Source organism: Suricata suricatta, chromosome 3, assembly GCF_006229205.1.
Source record: "Suricata suricatta isolate VVHF042 chromosome 3, meerkat_22Aug2017_6uvM2_HiC, whole genome shotgun sequence".
Classification (NCBI taxonomy): domain Eukaryota; kingdom Metazoa; phylum Chordata; class Mammalia; order Carnivora; family Herpestidae; genus Suricata; species Suricata suricatta.
In genome coordinates, this window is record NC_043702.1 from 12,307,456 (window position 1) to 12,326,359 (window position 18,904).

At 40.8% G+C, this 18,904-nt stretch overlaps 1 protein-coding gene across 2 annotated transcripts in view; it reads right to left on the minus strand.

Annotated features, from left to right (window-relative positions):
* NYAP2 (neuronal tyrosine-phosphorylated phosphoinositide-3-kinase adaptor 2) overlaps positions 1-18,904 on the minus strand; it is a 251,615-nt gene that overhangs the window by 140,754 nt on the left and 91,957 nt on the right. For both annotated transcript variants that reach the window (XM_029933694.1, XM_029933695.1), the window contains exon 2: positions 8,568-8,869. In XM_029933694.1, the coding sequence (XP_029789554.1) occupies positions 8,568-8,869 (302 nt within the window). The remainder of the gene's footprint in view (positions 1-8,567; positions 8,870-18,904) is intronic.

The window sequence follows — 18,904 nt, forward strand, 5'->3', positions numbered from 1 at the left end:
TTATTTTATATTGGTATTATTCTAGTAAATTACTGTTTCTTTCTTGCATTGCTAATCAATCTTCCACAAACTGACTTCTGAAGTATTCAACCAGATGGTTGGATGGTTTCTAGAAAGGCTACGTGTACGTAGTCTCTTTCGTAGCTTTCTGAGTAGGCGGCAGAATTGTAGGCTGATCCAAAGACCCCTTTCCTCTGTGACTTACATCCTGTGTAATTTTCTCTCCAGGAGTGCAAGCAAGGCTGTGAATACAATAGTGTTTTTACTCCATTGATTAAGTTACAGCATATGGAAAAAAGGTGAAGGGATCTTTTATAGTAATTAAGGTTCCTAATCAGTGGATGCAGTTCATCAAAAGGGAGATTATCGTAGATGAGCTATTCAAATGAAGATCTAGGCCTTTATGTGCAGAAAGAATAAAAATAAGAGAGTCCCCCTCTTCTTTCCTCTCTCCCTCTCTCCCTCTCTTCATCATCCTAGAAGAAGTAAGAGATCATGTGTTCTATGACCTCAAGAAAATCAATCCTGCCAACAACTATGTGAGCATGGAAAGGACTCTGAGCTTCCGATGAGACCCCAGCCCCAGCTGACGCGTGGATTACAGCCTTGGGAGACCCTGAGGAGACTCCTAACTCATAGAAACTGTAAGATAATAAAGGTATGTTCTTTTAAGCCACTACGTTTGTGTCAATTTGTTGCAAGGGAACACCCTCAAAATGAATGTCCTGATCACCACACTCAGGAACATTGAGTTTATTGGTCTCTCAGAAAAATATCCATCTGTGCCAACAACATGGACAAAATTCTTCTTACGACTCTAAGACACTGAGATAATTGAGGCCAAATCCAGATTCATAATAGAAGGATGTTGGGTGAGACCATTAGAAGTGAGGTAGCTCTTTGGACCAAACTCAACAAATGCGGCAAGGACTCAGAGAGAGACGTGTTACGAGATGATTGATTTGCGAACTGTTTCATTCATGAGCCTTGGGGCACATTTGGAGAAAGATCACACACACTGTGGCTGTACAACCCTGTCTCCATCTGAGCAGCGCCTGCTCCGACAGATGGCTTTAACACTAGGAAACCTAGCAGCTTCTGATTCTGTCAACCTGGAAAGAGAAATCCAGGAATGTGGGACTCTGATGATAATCTCCCACATTGTGTCCCATAAAACAAACAAGAATACACACCAGAGCACAAGGCAATGCCAGAACTATGAAGATTTCGAGAGGTCACTTTCCCCCTTTCATTGTGTTTTATTAGTGCCATGCTACATGGGGCCTTGAGCACTCGTTAGGCATACACTGTCAAGTTCAAGTGCCACTTGTCATGTGGAAAAGGCTCTAAGCGGGCAAGCTGCGGCCATCAAAATGAGTCATTCAAAAAAGTCACCCGAAAAGCCACCGCTGAGCCCTTTGAAGAACAAAAACTGTGGGTGAGAAAGGAAGGACCCTCTTAGGAAAAGATCCAAGCAAATTCAGAAAAATCTGAGCAGATACTCAAGAGCCCTACCTGGTATGTCAGTGTTTCCCAAGGTTCTCTCATTTCAATTACTTTCGAGGTCCAGCCAGGGAGATCTGGAAGGCCATCTGCACTGTCTGAACCACCCTTGGCTCCCTGAGAAAACAGCCCGGTGCTGAGAGGAAGGGCCACGTCCTCCATTTTGCTAATGCGTCTTACCTCACGTTTTCTGCCTAGCAACTCCTTAAGATGGATTAGTTTCTGCAGTGATTACAGGTTATCACAAACACAGCAGTAGCTTAAGAATCAGTGGCCTGATCTTAGCTCACACAGTTCTTTAGATCAGAAGTCTGGGCACAGCCAGACCCTGGAAGGTGGGGTTTTCTACTTGGGGTCCCACAGGCTGAAATCAACATGGCAGCCCAACTGTATCCTTGTCCAGAGATGCTGGGGACAAATCCACTTCCAAGCTCCATTTTTGTTGTAGGCAGAGTTCAGTTCCTTGCAGTTATAGAACTGAGGTCCCTGTTTCCTTGCTGGCTTATAGCTGGAGACTACATTCAATTCTTTTTTTTTTCCTTTTGATGTTTTATTTATTTTTGAGAGAAAGAGAGACAGCATGAGCAGTGGAGGGTCAGAAAGAGAGGGAAACACAGAATCCAAAGCAGGCTCCAGGCTTGGAGCTGTCAGCAGAGAGCCCTTTGCAGGGCTCGAACCCACGAACTGTGAGATCATGACCTGAGCCACAGTAGGATGTTTAACTGACTGAGCCACCCAGGTGCCTCCTACATTCAGTTCTTAGAGGCCTCTGATATTCCTTGCCACATGACCTCCTCTCTCTTCAAGCCACCAATGGTATACTAGTTCCAGGGAATACACAGCATGAGCATGTCAGGGAGTGGGGACTCTTGGACACCCTCTTGGACACCATTCCACCTACCACACAAGAGCACTATTGTTACTCCCATTTTACAAGGGAGGAAGCTAAGGCTGAGACAGAGTGTTAAATACTGCCAGCACTGATGGGAGACCAATGTCTGTTTGGCTTTAAAGTCCCTATTTCTTTAACATGTCAGGCTGAGTTGTGAAAGGAATAGTCTACAAACTGTTTTCTGAGTACCTTACAAATGCCTGAGATCTGGGCTAGTAACTGAGTAAAACCATGTATGTGGCTGGGTCTGAGTGGTGCTGATTTTGGTCCCTAAACCCAGCAATCTGAAACCTGAAAGTTCTCCGAAGATAAGGAGCACACTCAACCTTCTCCTCCTCTCTCCTTAAATGCCCTCGGGTCGCTTTTGAAGCTTGATCAGTAGAAAATCAGATTTGGGCAGCTTTCAGTTGTCAGCCTTGAACAAGGAAAGAACAGCAAATATCCTTTGTAGGAACAAACACTTTATTAAAATGTGTTAAACTGCTCCTTTCAGAGCTAAACAACTAATTACATGGAGGAAGCCCCTGTGATCATCATGCCAGACTTTCTGGTTTCTGGAAAAGATTTTTTTAAGTCTGTGCATACTCCATAGGTGATGGCGGAAGGCTGAGTTACCAAGATGGGAACAAAATTGGTTATAAGTGACATGAGGGAACGGACCACTTGTTCCATTCGCCACTGCATCCCCACTAGAGCAGGGAGGTGCTCACACTACCTGCTGAGTAAATGGAACATGAAAAACAGCATTGTTAAATGTTGGAACTTTCTTCATTTGGTAACTTGAAAAAGTAATTTGGTTTTTTTTGTTTGTTTTTATTTGTAAGGCAGTGACTTTACAATGAATTTAGCCTTTGGTGCTGGCTTAACTTACACATTTCAGATTTTTTCTTTAAGTTTTTAAAATTTATTTTTGAGAGAGAGAGAGAACGAGCAGGGCAGGAGTAGAGAGACAGGGAGACATAGAATCCAAGGCAGGCTCCAGGCTCTGAGCTGTCAGCTCAGAACCTGACGTGGGGCTCCAACTCACTAACTGCAAGACCATGACCCGAGCCGAAATCAGCCACTTAACTGACTGAGCCACAAAGTTGCCCCCACATTTCAGGTTTTTAAGGATGGTCATGATTCCACATATCTCTGCAGATACTCTAATTTTTGATTCATGGAGTCATCTCCACTAAACATCTCTAGCAGGTAAAATCAGAAACCAGGAAAATTATCCTAATTCAAAAAAATATTTTCTAATTATTTTATAAAGAGACAATCACAAAACAGTATTATAAATTAAGAATTAAAAATAACCCAAAGGGTCCCTGGGTGACTCACTCGGTTATGCCGCCAAGTTCGGCTCAGGTTATGATCTCATGGCTTATGAGTTCGAGCCCTGCATCCGGCTCCCTGCTGTCAGTGCAGACCCCCCTGTGATCCTCTGTGTCCCCTTTCTGTGTCCCTCCCCCACTTGCACCCTCTCTCTCAAAAATAAATAAACATAAGAAAAAGTCTGGGATTCTTAAAAAAAAGGGTTCAGAACAAATGGAAAGTAAAAGAAAAAACACTTAGTTTTGGGGGTAGACAATATGGGTGAAAGGGGTCAAAAGGCATAAACTTCCAGTTATAAAATAAGTAAGTCCTAATGATGTAAAGCACAGTACAGTGACATTAGTTAAAATACTGTATTGCATACTTGCCAGTTGCTAAGAGAATAGATCTTAAAATTTCTCAACATAAGAAAAAACCTGTTAACTATGTGTGGTGACAGATGTTAACTAGACTTCTTGTGCTGGTCATTTTGCCATATATATATAAATATTGAATCATCGTGTTGTACACCCGAAACTACTATGTTATATGTCAATGATACCTCAATTAAAAAAAAGTATCCTCTGATTTTTTTAAAGGACTCTAAAATGTAAAAGTATTTGAAGTTTAAAGAAACCTATTTTCCTCGTTATACTAAATATTATACTAATGTAACTAGACCATGAAAGTATGATTACACTGGAGACTACTTCTTTGTCATTTGGGCTGTTGTATAAAAAATATTAAGTCTAACGTGTAGAGTATGAGGGAAGGGGTCTTTCTTTTTCTCTCCTATTTGTTTTTAATACATGTGTTGTACCAAACTCAAATTGTATGTTATCCAGGTCTATTAGTAGGTGGTTAAGTCTTCTTAAAATAGTATTAACTTATAACTGTATAGGAATTATTTCTACCATGACCATCACGGGGATTAGCTCAGCAGGTTGTCATAAGACTGGGAGGGAGTCGGGTACCATTATTTTTCAGTTCTTTATACTCACTTTAAAGGTAATGAGACAGATTCATTGGATCACTTGCTCAAAGTCAATGTTTGCCTGTTGGTTCTAAGCACAGTCACTATCTGTGCCACATAGTGTCCCGAATGATGATGCTACAGAGGAATTGGACATGTGTTTATCTGAGCGAAGAATGTGAACTTGCAGAGCTCCTGCTTTCGCTGGATCATACATGAGACATGATTGGTAGCGCCTCTCATCCTTTCCAGTTAACTCCCTTTCTGTCATCTAATCTATCCCCAAACTAAGTAGGTACCACACTGAAGCAATAAAAAAGAGCAATTAAAATAGTTATCGCATACTTATTGCCAGTATATCTTCTCCACTGTATATATTTAAAAGGTGTTACAATTGTAGAAGACCCTAAAATTGAGTCACAATATTTATTTTTAGCCTGATAGAATTACAATTTTTAAAAACTAAATTGTACTTTCTTGGTATGTAATTTTTTTGTGTGTTCGTTAAGCTATTTTTCCCCATTCTGAAAAGCTATTTCGCTACAAAGTCCAGTTCATTTTTACTTTTATCCACAGGGAATTCATAATCCCCTACTTAAATAGAAGCTGGTTACCATGGAAATCTTTCTAATGCCACTGAATCAATATTTTGATTTTGCTGACATTTAATGTAAAAAGAAAAGACAGACTAAGATTCACAGAAGTCACTTTTCATCTTTGTTATAATTTTGATAGCCAGAAAAATTTGTAAAGAAAACATATGCTCTGTAATGAACTCTAGTTAACTCCCGGTTACAAAGAACTGAGAATTCATAAAAGAACAATCTACATATTTATATGATTTGGGCTTTGTGTTTACACATATTCACGCATACATTTGGACCCTAAATTTTTTCCCCCATCTTTGAATCAAGCCCTGATTCTCTCTTATTATTGAAGTCAAAAGTTGGTTTAGGAGATTTGAATACATCCAATTTTGCAATTGCCGTTTATGAAGTGTTCTGAAGAGGTGAAATTTACATCGAGAATTTGCACCTTCGGGAGAAGGTGACCTGTTTTACACCAAATCTTAGGAACCGGTCTGGTCCACTGAATATCCACAAAGAAGAGTTACCATTGAAGTTTCCTCAATCCATCCTTATTGTTCCTTTTGAGGAAAGGTGTGGAACCTGGACCTCCTGTTGTGGAAGCCTCATGTCGATCAAGTAGTTTTCCACATCTAACTGCAGTCTTTGTCCTGCTCTAACTTAGCTACTCTCTCCTCTTCTACCCTCAGAAAAACAAAGATAATAGAGCTACTGTCTTCTGTTTGATAAGTAGCTATTTGAAACCCTAGATCTTTAGATGGTGAGGGGATCTGAAAGAGTTCAAAGGTGCTCTGCCTCAGGAATTAGGTACCTAAAGCATCTTAAATGAATGGTAATCGGTTTTACTTTGAAGACAACTGAATCACCACTCAATGCTTCTTCTGCTGGTGGACCATCATGCATTTCTGCATGCGTTCACTCTCGAGACCCCAAGTCTCCCTCTTCTAAGGGGGTCCCTATGCTGAGGCACACATTTTACACTGCTTTCCAGGGCTGTTTCCAGCAGCACTGCATGGTTCAATTGCACACTCCTTACTGGTGACTTTCTTCCTCTGTTTCCCCTTTCCCCTTCCCTTCAGATGGTTCTTTTTTTATTCCTCATGATTCTTCAATATTTCCAGATGAGCCTCAGCACTCAGATATCACTGTTCTAAATCAGGAAACTACTTCCATAAGCAATCTAATATCATTGACGTGATTTTTGACATGAGAGGTGGGAGACTGGTGAATTATGATAGGATCACAGAAAATAAAGAGAAATGAAAGACACTGTGTATCCACATCGGAGAAAACCTACAAAGAAGATTTAAAATTTACCAAAGCAGATCTCCAGGGCCCTTCAGTGTATTAATTAACAAGTAAATGAAACACCTAACTTGTTTCCTTAAGCATCAGTGTGTTACAAGCTGAAGGACATACGGATGACCTTGGATCAGAAGAAGAAGGAGTAAGGGTCTATTTTCTGATCTACTTATCAGGCAACAGAGGAACAGAGAAGAGAGCTGTGCAGATAGACACACAGACATGAGCACTTAACAGGCACACGTCAGTGTTATTCATTACAGCAAAACAAGCTGGACCAGCCTCGGCATTCATCAAGAAGAAAATGATTAAATAAAGTACTATAACGTACCCTTGTTTTCTTAGAAATGGTGTTTCTTAAATTGAATGCCATGGAAAATAGTCACAAGAGAATATGTGAAAAAGAAAACAGAAAACTGCATGCATCATGATTTCAACTTTGTAAATATGCATACACATACATGTTCTCTCATATATATGCACATAGGCATGCTTTTGCATGTGCATCTAGTAGGAAAAACTGAGTCTAAAGGCAGATTATCCTTGTAGATTGCGTGGATGAACTCCACTTCTGGACATTTATTTGTATTCTTCACTATGCGCTAAAGTTTTTGGTTTTGGCTAAATAGGCACATGGACACCAATATGAGGGAAAGGAGAGATGAGGGAGATGGAGGAGATGTGATGTGCCTCATGGACCCCACCCCCCATTTCAGGGACTAGGCCTGATGGTCTGTGGAAAGATTAGACCAGAAGGTGAGAGAACTTTCAGGAAGGATTGGAGAGCCCACATGGCAGAAGATACCTTCCCAGTAGAGGAGAGGACCACTGGCTTCCACTCACAGCTGCAGGCCACTGCGGAACTTGGTACCCTGGGGACTCGGGGAAGCCTGCTGTGGAGAATGTCAAGGACAAACAGGGTGAGAGAAAAACTAGGGGACCTGGCAGAGAGCTGTGCTCTCAAGCTGGGCATGGGTGGCACTGGGAACCTGGAAGAGTCTTCCACAACCAGGGCACAAATCTCCGGATGCGCTTGTGTCCAAGCACGCTTGAGACTGCTTTCCCTCCAAGGGACTCTCCGGAGAAACTCAGGAACGCTGAAACTGACTTATTCGAGGAATATTAGAGATCTGGGGAGGTCGGCGGTTAACCTGACCTACTTCACCCTCACAGACTCACAAGGAGACAGAGAGAGATCTGTGCATTTCACAGTCAAGGAAAAACAGAGGCACAAATAGAATTTAGAGATAAAGATTAGAGAAGACACTGAAATCTATACACAACATGTATGTGTGTTAACTACAAACACAGGCACGTGCATAAATTCATATTCACTGGAAGGAAGTACACCAAAGTGACGATATCATTCTTTCTTCTTCTTCTTCTTTTTTAAAATTTATTTGAGAGCGAGAGAGAGGGCCCTCAAGTGGGGAAGGGAAGCAGAGGAAAAGAGAGAATCATGAGCAGGCCTCATGCGGGCTGGATCCTGGGATCATGACCTGAGCTGAAATCAAGAGTTGGAAGCTCAACAGACTGACCCCCATCCTGCGCCTCCAAAATCACTATTTCTAAGAATGATTGCAATTTGCCTTCTGTATAGTTTCCCTGCCTTACAATATCCCCCTACTAATCACATCATACTTCTATAATTGCATGAGTATTACTAATCAAAGCAAGAAAATATAAATTTTAGGTATTTTCCAGGCAAACCAACCTACTAATGATTTGAAACGTTAGGGGGTGAGAACACACACACACACACACACACACACACACAAACACACACACACCACACACACACACCGCCTTCCGTTTCTGATAACATAAATATGTCTTCCTGGGTGTCACTCATCAACACCTTCCTAAGTGGCCTCCCGGTCTCCATGCTTCCTTTCTGGGACTTTGGGGACCCAGGAGCAGGACGGGGAGACCCAGGGGGGCAGTCAGATGCCCATCAGCATGCAGCCCAGGCACGTCCAAGGCCTGTCCCCAGGGGAGGGGACCCAGGTGTTACCTTCAGGCCGCTCGGGGGCCTTCCCGCTCTTGCCGGGCGCCGTGCTGTTGACCGTCTCGGACGACGTGCTCAGCTTGGTGCTGGGGTCCCGCTTGGGCTTGGGGGGCGGCTGCCTGCGGGAGCCACAGCTGCTGTCTTCCTCGGAGCCCCCGACTGAGTGCAGGGACTGCGACCTCACGGAAAAGCCGCTGGAGCAAGGATGGGGAAGTCTGTCCTGAGGAGCGGGCATCGTCATGAATCCCATGCGGAAATGTTTGCCCGCGTAACTGCCTTCGTGGCCCCGCCCCACTTCGCCACCTATGCTGTAAAACAAAGCAGAGCCAAGTCTGTGAAGGTGAAGGGAGCCAGAGGGCAAGGTCACGGACGCACGCGGGGTCTGTCACGGGGCAGGGGCACACTGGGACGCCAGACTGCTGAAGACAAGACACACGTCCCCTGGCACAAGTGCGCCCTGTACTTTTGCATTAAATGTGACGGTAAAGCAGATTTAACCTGTTCATAATCAGAGATCCTAACCCTTCTTAGAAGTCATTCTAGTCCCTTGGCCTCCAGATGTTGGCAAAATAGTATTCCTTTTTTTTTTTTTAATTTGTTTCTTATGTTTTTCATTTATTTTTGAGAGACAGAGTGAGCAGGGGAGGGGCAGGGGTGGGGGAGATACAGAATCTGAAGCAGGCTCCAGGCTCTGAGCTGTCAGCCCAGAACCCGATATGGGGCCCGAACCCACAAACCATGAGATCATGACCTGAGCCAGAGTCAGACGCTTAACCAACTGACCCACCCAGGCACCCCTCTCAAAATAGTATTCTAAAGGAAAAGAAAATGCTGCACAGTGCATTTCACCTGTAAATGCTTTTCTTTAAGGGAAGTCTTGGTGGTGGCTTAAAAGGCACACAAGTCCATGACAGTGACTCACAGACTGTCTTTTGACACATGACTGAGGTCAAGTGGGCTGCACCCGAGATCGTCTCCACTTCATCAAAATCATCTCTACTCTTACCTGGTTAATATAGTGGAGGGAGGGGAGACAAACAGCAACAAAAGGAGCATAGTTAGCAAATACAGGATGGAGAAGCAGGAAGGAGGAAGGGAGACAGGAAGGGAGGCGGAGGGGAGGGAAGTAAGAAAGGAAAAGAGGGAAGGAGGCATGGAGGAATGAGGAAAGAATTGCCACCCACTCTAAATTCTCCTGAAACCTTCAGTTGCATTAGAAACAGTCCTACTGATAAGCTTGCCTCATAGAATAAAATAAGATAATAATAAATAAAGGGATGCAGTTAAAATAGCATGTGATATTTGGATAGTTCTAAATACCTCAGTAAGAGAGGTTGCAAAGTTTTGAAATGTTCATTTATTTGTTTTTGAGAAGAGATGGCATGAGCAGGGGAGGGGCAGAGAGAAGGGAAGAGAGAGAATGCAAGCAGACTCCCTGCTGTCAGCCCAGAGCCTGAATCGTGGCTAGATCTCACCAACCATGAGATATGACCTGAGCCAAAATCATGACTTGAGCTGAAATCAAGAGTTAGAGGCTGACCCAACTGAGCCACTCAGGCACCTCAGAATATGAAAATTCTTAAATGTAAGGTTCTTATGTTTTATGTAGGAAAGTTTGAACAGAAGTTTTAAAATATAAGAAATCTCAATTTTGAAGCTCAACAGATCATATAAGAAATGACTCGGGATTTTTTCTATGTTATTAGTGGTGACTCTTTTATGAAGAAAAAGGACATGTCAATGTGACTTTTTAAAAGAGATTTTTCTAGAGTTTCCCCCATTTATGTTTATTCATCAGTAGAAGAAACAAAAAGAAATGTTGTTAGAAATACCCCACTGATTTTCGTAGATATGAATGATAAAAATGTAACTTTGAGTATATGAAATTTGGAAGACAGTTTAATCTACCCTTCCAGATATAAGTTTATTTAAACTTTTGTCTTTAATCTTAATTTTGGTTAGCTCTGCCTTTAGAACAATGCAATTCAAGGTATGGTTTTGTAATTCTCTGTGTCATATCTTTTATAGCATTATAATGTTTGTCACAAACTTGACCTTCTGGCAGGAACAATAAGGAAAGTTTTTTTCTTTCCCTCTTCAGTTGAGGCCTTAGGACAACTTTGTGACCATAGCAGATAGAGTCAGAAAGCTTTTAGCAAGAACATGAGACTCTGATTCTACCATTAATTCCGATGACAGCTTGGCATTCAGTCAAAAGTATTTGTTTACATTTATTTCTTTTTTTTCTGCATATTTTGAGCTGACATTCAGACCCTAGGTATACCATCTTTGCAAAACAAAATAAAGATGTGTGGAAGCTCAAGGCACTACTTGAGCAGTGGATACCCAGAAACATGAAGGAAATCAAAGGGTTGGCTTGGGGAGCTGTTCACATCATAGTAGTAAGCATCCTAAGCCCGTGCAGTGTGTCTAAGCATTTTATTCTCTGTGCTTTCTTCAAGAGCATCAACCAATCAACAAATGAAGCTTACTCAAATGGAATGGTTTATGAAAAATCATAAAGAATTTAAAGCAGACTAAGAGTGGTGGAGGTGGGGCGTGACAGAATAGGAAGGTATACCTTTGATTTGGGATGACTGTGGCCCTCATCTTTCTCATAGATATTTGATTTTGTATAACCTTGCCTCCCATCATTTTCCTTATTTCTGTTGTCATATCACTGAACAAAGAGTGCTTTAAGGATTTATTTAGACAGTCATCTCATTCCAAGTACCATAGTCACGTGAGGGGATTTATGCATGTGTTAATGCGAGTCGGCATTTATGAGAGAGTTACTAGGAATAATTGTATCAGCAATTTCTCTGTTACTTTTGACCTAAATAGAGCCTGTGCCGTTTTCCAGATGGATAATTAGCTCTGCTTCTTCATTTCAAAATTACATTTTTTTTCTCAGCATAAAACAATTTCCTCTAACTCTGAATGCTTTTGTTCATATATGCCCATGTATGGCCACCCACACCCACACATGCACATGCACACTTCTTCCAAAGAGAAATTCAGTGTATACTTCAAACTATACTTATATATACACATAGTAAGTCTGAGTTGCTATTTTAACTTGACCAGGCTGCGAATGAAGGATAAAGAAATATAACTAAAATAATTTGGATACAAAAGCCACTGTCCTAGGCAAGGTTAAGAATAAACAATAAAGATTATGACATGTCTATGTTCAAGAGACCAGTAAAGATGATTGGTTTATAGCAAATGGAAAATTTTGGAACATAGCATACAACTAATTCCTGAATTTATTGTAGGAACATGTGGACTTTTAAAAATATGCAGATTCCAGGACCCATACTAAAGACAACTACTGAATCACATCTATTGAATCACAACTTCTGTATGTGCAGCCAATGAGTAGTGTTTTTAAAGACTGTATCCAGATGCTTCTGATGTAGCCAATCTGGACCTCTCAGAAACATGAAGAACAATAGTTAGAGACATTAATGAACAGACATATGTAAGTTAAAAACAGCCAGGGAGACACAAATATCAGAAAGTGGGACAAAGGTGACTTGCCAGAGACCAACACAATATCACAGATAAGAAAATGTACAATTTATTAGTCAGATCTTGTTAAGTTATCTTGCAGTAACAAATAATCCCTGATTCTTACTGATTTACAACAACAAAACCTAGTTTCTTGCAAGCATCAATTATGTTGGTTGTGTATAAGCTATGGCTCTGCTCTATGGATCTTCTCTTTTCTAGGATCTAGCCCCTACTGGGATATATTCTTGTGGCAGAACAAAAAGGGCTCACTGAACCACACGGTGTCTCTTAAAGCTTCTGCTCAGACATGACATATAATTTTTCACTCACATTCCATTGGCTAAAACCAGTCTTATGACCAAGCTTGATGTCAATGGGGTAGGGATAGAGGCTCCTCCAATAGGAAAACACTGCAAGTTGCCTAACTATATGTGAGGATGCATAATTTTCTGCAGGTAGGAGACCAAATACTGGTACAGCAATGTGGTTTATGCCACTGAGATCTCCCTTCAGGAGAGACCTTGCCATGAGAAATGAAGTTAGCCAACAACCAATGAACCAGTGGTTATTATGGGGAATTTGTATTTTCTGTTCCTGTGATTCTGGGATCTATAGGGTTAGAGATTATGTTCTCCAAAGGAGGCACACTCTTTCTAGAAGACAGAGGAAGGGTTCCATTGAGCAACAAGCCAGAGCTGCCTCCTGGGTAATTTGAACTCTCTTTGTAGTAGCCAGTAGGCCAGAAGACAGGTCTCCATTGTGAAACAGGTCTTAGATCTGAATCAGCAGGAGAAGGCAGGGCTGCTGCCACATGATGGGGCAGAAAGAAAAATGTGTGGAGTCCCCTTTGATATTGCCTTGCCCAATTGTGATTTTGAAATGCAGTCCCTCACAGCAACTTTGGTCCAAAAAGCGTTTGGTTACCAGGGATTCTAATCCCTCATGGGAAGGACTAGTCTCACCATCAAGTAAGCCACTGAGCCCATCAGTGATGTTAGCTGAGGGTGATAATGAGGTGAATTCAGAATAAATGTTGGAGGGGACAGAAAATGAGTCTCAGTTGCAGCCCCCATATGAACTAGTGGTAGGGACTATAGTTTATTGCTCTAACTGTTCCTTTGTAAGGTTCCCCTCGGGAAGGGTCCTAAGGAAGCCATGAAACGGCTGCTTCCCAAACCTATAGGAGAAGAGCATCTGCTGAAGGCAAGGGGTGAATGGTGCCAGCCATGAATCCATGAGGCTTAGATCTTCCTCAAGAGAAACATCTTCTCCAGGGACAGCAGTTGTTAGCCACCAACTTTATACAAGGCCTTCAAATCTGGGGCAGTATTTAAGTCAAGGACACTCTGTCCCTGCAAAGTTCCTGGCCAATAGTTGAGCATGATGTGACATGGGGCCTGGCTATTTCTACCCCATGTGGGATTCTTTTCTGGGCAGTCTTGGTATCTGAGTTCCCCTATTGGCAGGCCGAGAATTTATCATAGCTACAGTGTAGTAGGACGCTCTTCCCACCCCACCCCTTCTCCTTTAGCAGATATGTACTGCATTGTGACCCAGAGGCCAGCCCCGCCCATTCCTACTCCCTCCCCATGGTCGCAGGCATCTTTCTAACCCAAGCATCTAGCTTGGTGCCTGCTTTCAGGAGGTCATTAACTGATTTATGTGGGAATAATCATGCAACCAATGAAACTCAGAAACCAGAAGAGGGGAGAGAAAGCCTAAAAATGACCATGAGACCCCAGAAATAATGAATGCCTGTGAAAATAGGGCACTCTCTTGCTTCATTTAAATGGTGGTTGGGGAGGTAGACCATCTCCACTGTAGGAATTCTTGGCTGGAAGCAAAAGTAATGTGGGCTAAAGAAAGCAGAGTCTTTTTGCAATAAGACTGTAACACTCAAGATAGATGAAGCCTGACACATCTCATGTTACAAAAATAAAAATTAAGTTTCATAATCCTGCATTTAAACAAGTATGCTTTTTCTCACACAATGAAGACAATGTTGCAAGATCTAGTTGTAGGCTACTTTTTCCAATAGACAACAAAACACAACAAAAGTATTGCTTGAATCAAGGGAGGTTGTTTTCCCAGAAGTAATGGATAAAATATTTGTGAACTTTCCCCCAAAACTAGTTATTGGCTAATGCGTAGCCTGGACATATGTGCTCTGGAATCACTGAGTTTTGGGCTCCCTCCCTAGTGCCATCATTTATCAACCAAACAACAGCACCTATTGATCCTTCGGACCATTTCCCTATCTGTTAAATAATAATACTGTTGTTGTGGATTGTTTTCAAGTTTACCTGATATACTGCATATGAAGCTCATAGGCCAGAGCCTGACATAAAATATGCCCTTAATTATTTTAGCTTTAAAATTCTTACTTTTAAATCCTGTCCTCCTGAATTTTGTTTGTGGAATCATGTGCCTGGTAAGACTGCTTTTAAAGAGTGGTATAAGACACGACGTAACCTCAGGAAACTGCATGCAAAGTCCAAACAAAAATCTTGCATTCAACTCAAGGTATCAAGATAATCTAGACAAATACAGTCTTTGTGTCCTCTTAACTTCCTTCAATACTTGCTCCAGGTTTTCAAAGCACCTGTTGATTGGGGCAGACAAACAAAGAGACAAAACAAGAACTTCAAAATTGCTTTGACAATGCTATTCAACATAGACTGTTACTTGTCTTGCTGTCTTCTTGAAAACCCATCCGCATGAATGTATTGTGTCTCCTTCTGAGAACTGTCACCTTTCAGAGATGAAAACACAACCCTGGAAAAGGGTGAGCTAGCAAGGTGAGATGTCAACTCTCAAAGTGACAGATGTATTTGCTTCTGTGTGTGATGTTGAAGCCAATATGCCAATATGTCATAGCAGAGCCTTCCTTGAGAACCAGTGGAAAAAAACAGAATCCCATTCCACCCATACATACATCTATGTCCTCTTTCAAGCAAACTGAAGGGTCACCTAAGAGTTTGTTGCCTGGACTTTTTTTTTCTGGAACAATCCTGTGGAGTTGAGCTCAAAAATTCATCTCTGGGTGCACCTGGGTGGCTCAGTTGGTTAAGCATCTGGCTTCGGCTCAGATCATGATCTCATGGTTCATGGGTTTGAGCCCCACATCGAGCTCTGTGCAGACAGCTAGCTCAGAGCCTAGAGCCTGCTTCGAATTCTGTATCTCCATTTCTCTCTGACCCTTCCCTGCTCACATTGTCTGTCTCTCTCTCTCTCTCTCAAAAATAAATAAAAAACATAAATTATTTTTAAATTCATCTCTGATACTGATGCATAATCTAGTATTTTTCTACTTTTACAAACTTCTGATCCACCTGGAATTCTTTATGTTGGTTCTTCAAGATGCATTTATCTGGTATCAGAAAAGGGGGATGTTCAGCCATGAAGTAAATGGGGGGAAATCTGAAAGGAGAGCAGAGGCCACAGCTGTAAAGGAGATAATAAAATTTGCCAGTAGGCAAGTTGACTGCCATCATCCACTAATTACTCAAATCTTTCATGTCAGGCATTATAAAAGGAAATTAATATTTGGACTTTACTCATTAATGTCGTGACTTTAAAAGTTTGTGTCTGATGCCTGATGCTGCTTCCCTTTTGCCTTCTCTTCAGATGCACAAGGCCAAATGCCAATAACTCCGTGCTATTCGGTCTATCAAAGGGACTCCTGCCACAGAACTTGATCCTTTTCCCTTTCAACATCGGCCTCTTCAACGTATCATTTCCAGCTAATGTAATCTATGTGTAAGAAAAGTTGGACATAAAATAGGCCAAGAGGTTAGTATGTTACACCTTTTTTTATTTTGACAGGTAATATGCCTCAACCAAATGTCAGATTTTGAAAGGCATTATTAATTGTATTTGCCTCCATTTTTGGCAGATGGAACTCATCTCAATCCCCTTGGGCCTTTAGGAGTACAAGGTGCTGCTCATATTCACTCACCATGAGCATCATGAGAGCAGGTGTCTTGTCTTCTTGCTCTTTCTAGAGTCAGCACATCGTAAGTGCTCATACACATGTGTTTTATGAAGGAAAAATGAATAAAGGAAGGAAGTCCTCTGTGAAGATAGCCAGAGGGCTTAGTTAGGGGTTAGTTAGGGAACTTGGTGGAGTTTTGTCATCTGTGCTTCCCAGGGATCCATTCTCTAGGCAATGGAATTTCCTTTGTGGGGACCAGTACTCTTTACTCAGACCCAGCCAATCCATGTGACCACCAAGGCTGTTGTAGGGACTGATAAATGCCTCACGTAGGTCCAACCTGAGGAAACTCTGGGCACTGTGTACAAGCGCAGAACCCCCCTCATCCCTCTTGCCACCATGAAGGGAGGACCAGGTCCATGGCACTCTAGAAGACCTGGATCTCGTTATGCCTGCAGCTAGGTCAATCATTCCTAGAACCCTTCAGTTATATGAACCACCAAACTCCATAGTGTCAAAACCAATAATAGCTGACACTTGCTGTCAAAAAAGTCCAAAGTGAACCAGTAGAATGCAGCAGTTACTAAATAAATGCTATTGGCTAACTTATGTCAGAAAATTCAATTGATGTCATTGAGGGCAGGAAATAAATGTATTGTACTTATTTCCTGCTTGAAAATATTCATCTTACTTAACACTACAAGTGGGAGTAATAAACTACCCTATATGTTTGTCCCATATGTATATTTTTCTATCATACAATATACTTTGATGCAGAAACTTGGCTTCAGTAAAATTACAATGTGTTCATATTTTCTTTCAAATTGTACACTTACCATTACCCTTAATATTTTCTCTTAGTCTCAGTTGCTTATTCACAGCCATAATCTATAGACTTCTTGCCTTAGACTCAAACATTTATTCTCAGCACTTCATGTCCTCGGTGATACCTATTTTCTACTCTTAGGCCCCTAATAACTTTACTCTCTTTGGTTTTTTTTTCAGACATTAATTTCTTCTGCCAGGCTATTTACTGATGCTTCTTGGATCTTAAGGCCAAGGGTTAAAAGTATAATCTTTACACACTTTTTTTGTCAACTGCTGTAGTGAGCTGTTAAACAAAACAAAATAAAACAGAAAAAAAAATGGTCCCAAAGAGATGACACTCAATTTCCATTAGTTCCAGATATTATACTTAAAGTTGATATTCTTAAGCATCAAATATGTTATTTCTCCTTGCTGGACTATTTCAGGTCTGCCCAAAATTTGATACTTCAGAAAGAATATGACATATGTAATCAACCAGTGACTAGTTCTCTCATTTTAGGTAGGAACACACTTTCTGAGCCTCAATTACCTTTATCTTTATGATGGTAGAAGTACTTTCCAGGGTTGTTATAAGAACTTAAAAGAAGATAAAAATTTCAAAGTCACCTAACAATGTGACCGGTACCAATAGAAGCTGGACAAACATTAATTTACCAGGCAACTCCTGTCTTAATTTTTATCTCTCAGTACCCAGCTATAAAATAGACATCTTACTAATCACTTTCCACCCCACAGCACTATAAAGGAATATCAATACAATTTGCTTATTTCTATAAGTAACCTTTGACAGTGATTGACATACAACATACCTCTAAATCCAGAAAAAAAATTGCTAAAAAGTAAAGGAAAAAGACCAAACATAATTCATTTTTTATGTCATAATTGTTAGTTGAGTATCATATATATTTTGACAAATTTATTGAATGCATTTATGGTTATTATGTCAAACTTCGTAATATTTAAGATTTTTATGAAAATTAAGGTTTAGGGCATCATGTCTAGAAAATTATGCTTGAAAAGCAAATGTAACATTTTTAATTTTTTTAATTTGAGAGAGAGAGAGAGAAAGAGACAGAGAGAGAGACAGAGCACGAGATGGAGAAGGGCAGAGAGAGAGAGACACATACACAGAATCTGAAGCAGGCTCCAGGCTCTGAGCTGTCAGCACAGAACCTGATGTGAGTCTCGAACTCATGAACCCTGACACCATGACCTGAGCCAAAGTTGGACACCCAACCAATGGAGTCACCCAGCTGCCCCACAAATGTAACATTTTTTTTTCTATTACAAAGTACTTATTGTCAAGAATTTGAGGTTAGTAATTCTGTGATTCATTTGATGCTTAGTCATAACAATAAAATCCAAGACGTAGTAATAAATTAATAATTAAAAATAAAAATAATAAAAATAAAGGAAGTTTGAGCAGGGAATAGAGATTTTTTAACCTTTATCAAAGTTATATGCTTATTAAAGAGTAGGCTTAGAACATTCTATGGAACATTTTTCAGAGACTTATTTTTACTAAGACATGACAACTGCTTTAAAGATTAACATATGTTATTATCTATGGCACCTTGGAATTTAAAATTAAAATATTTCCTATGTCTGTACATAAATAAGATTTCTCTGTTCCTTAAAGTGTCATGGCTTGAAGAAAAGAGGGTATATGGAAATTCAAATCAAATCATGATATTCAGATTCAACTTAGAACATAGTTTACAGAACTTCACATCGTGGGAGATCTTTTCCAAAAATTCAACCAAAGATGGGGAGGTTCTAGAAAATACATTTTATTTGTGTCTTCAAAACTGACATAAGCTTTGAATGTGGTTTGAGAACATGCCAACTTTTTACAAATGAGTTTAGCTAACCATATGTGGCTCATTTTTTTCAACCTAGAAGTGGAAACTAGAAATACAGAATGTTAATATTTAATGGCCTTGAACCTCCTCAGCAGACATGGTTAACTTAAGGCCAGATTAAAGTACAATAATTGGTTTGGCTTTCTTGAAGATAAGATTTTTATAGAGGAAGACACAACTCTACATTGAGGCATTTAGCTCAT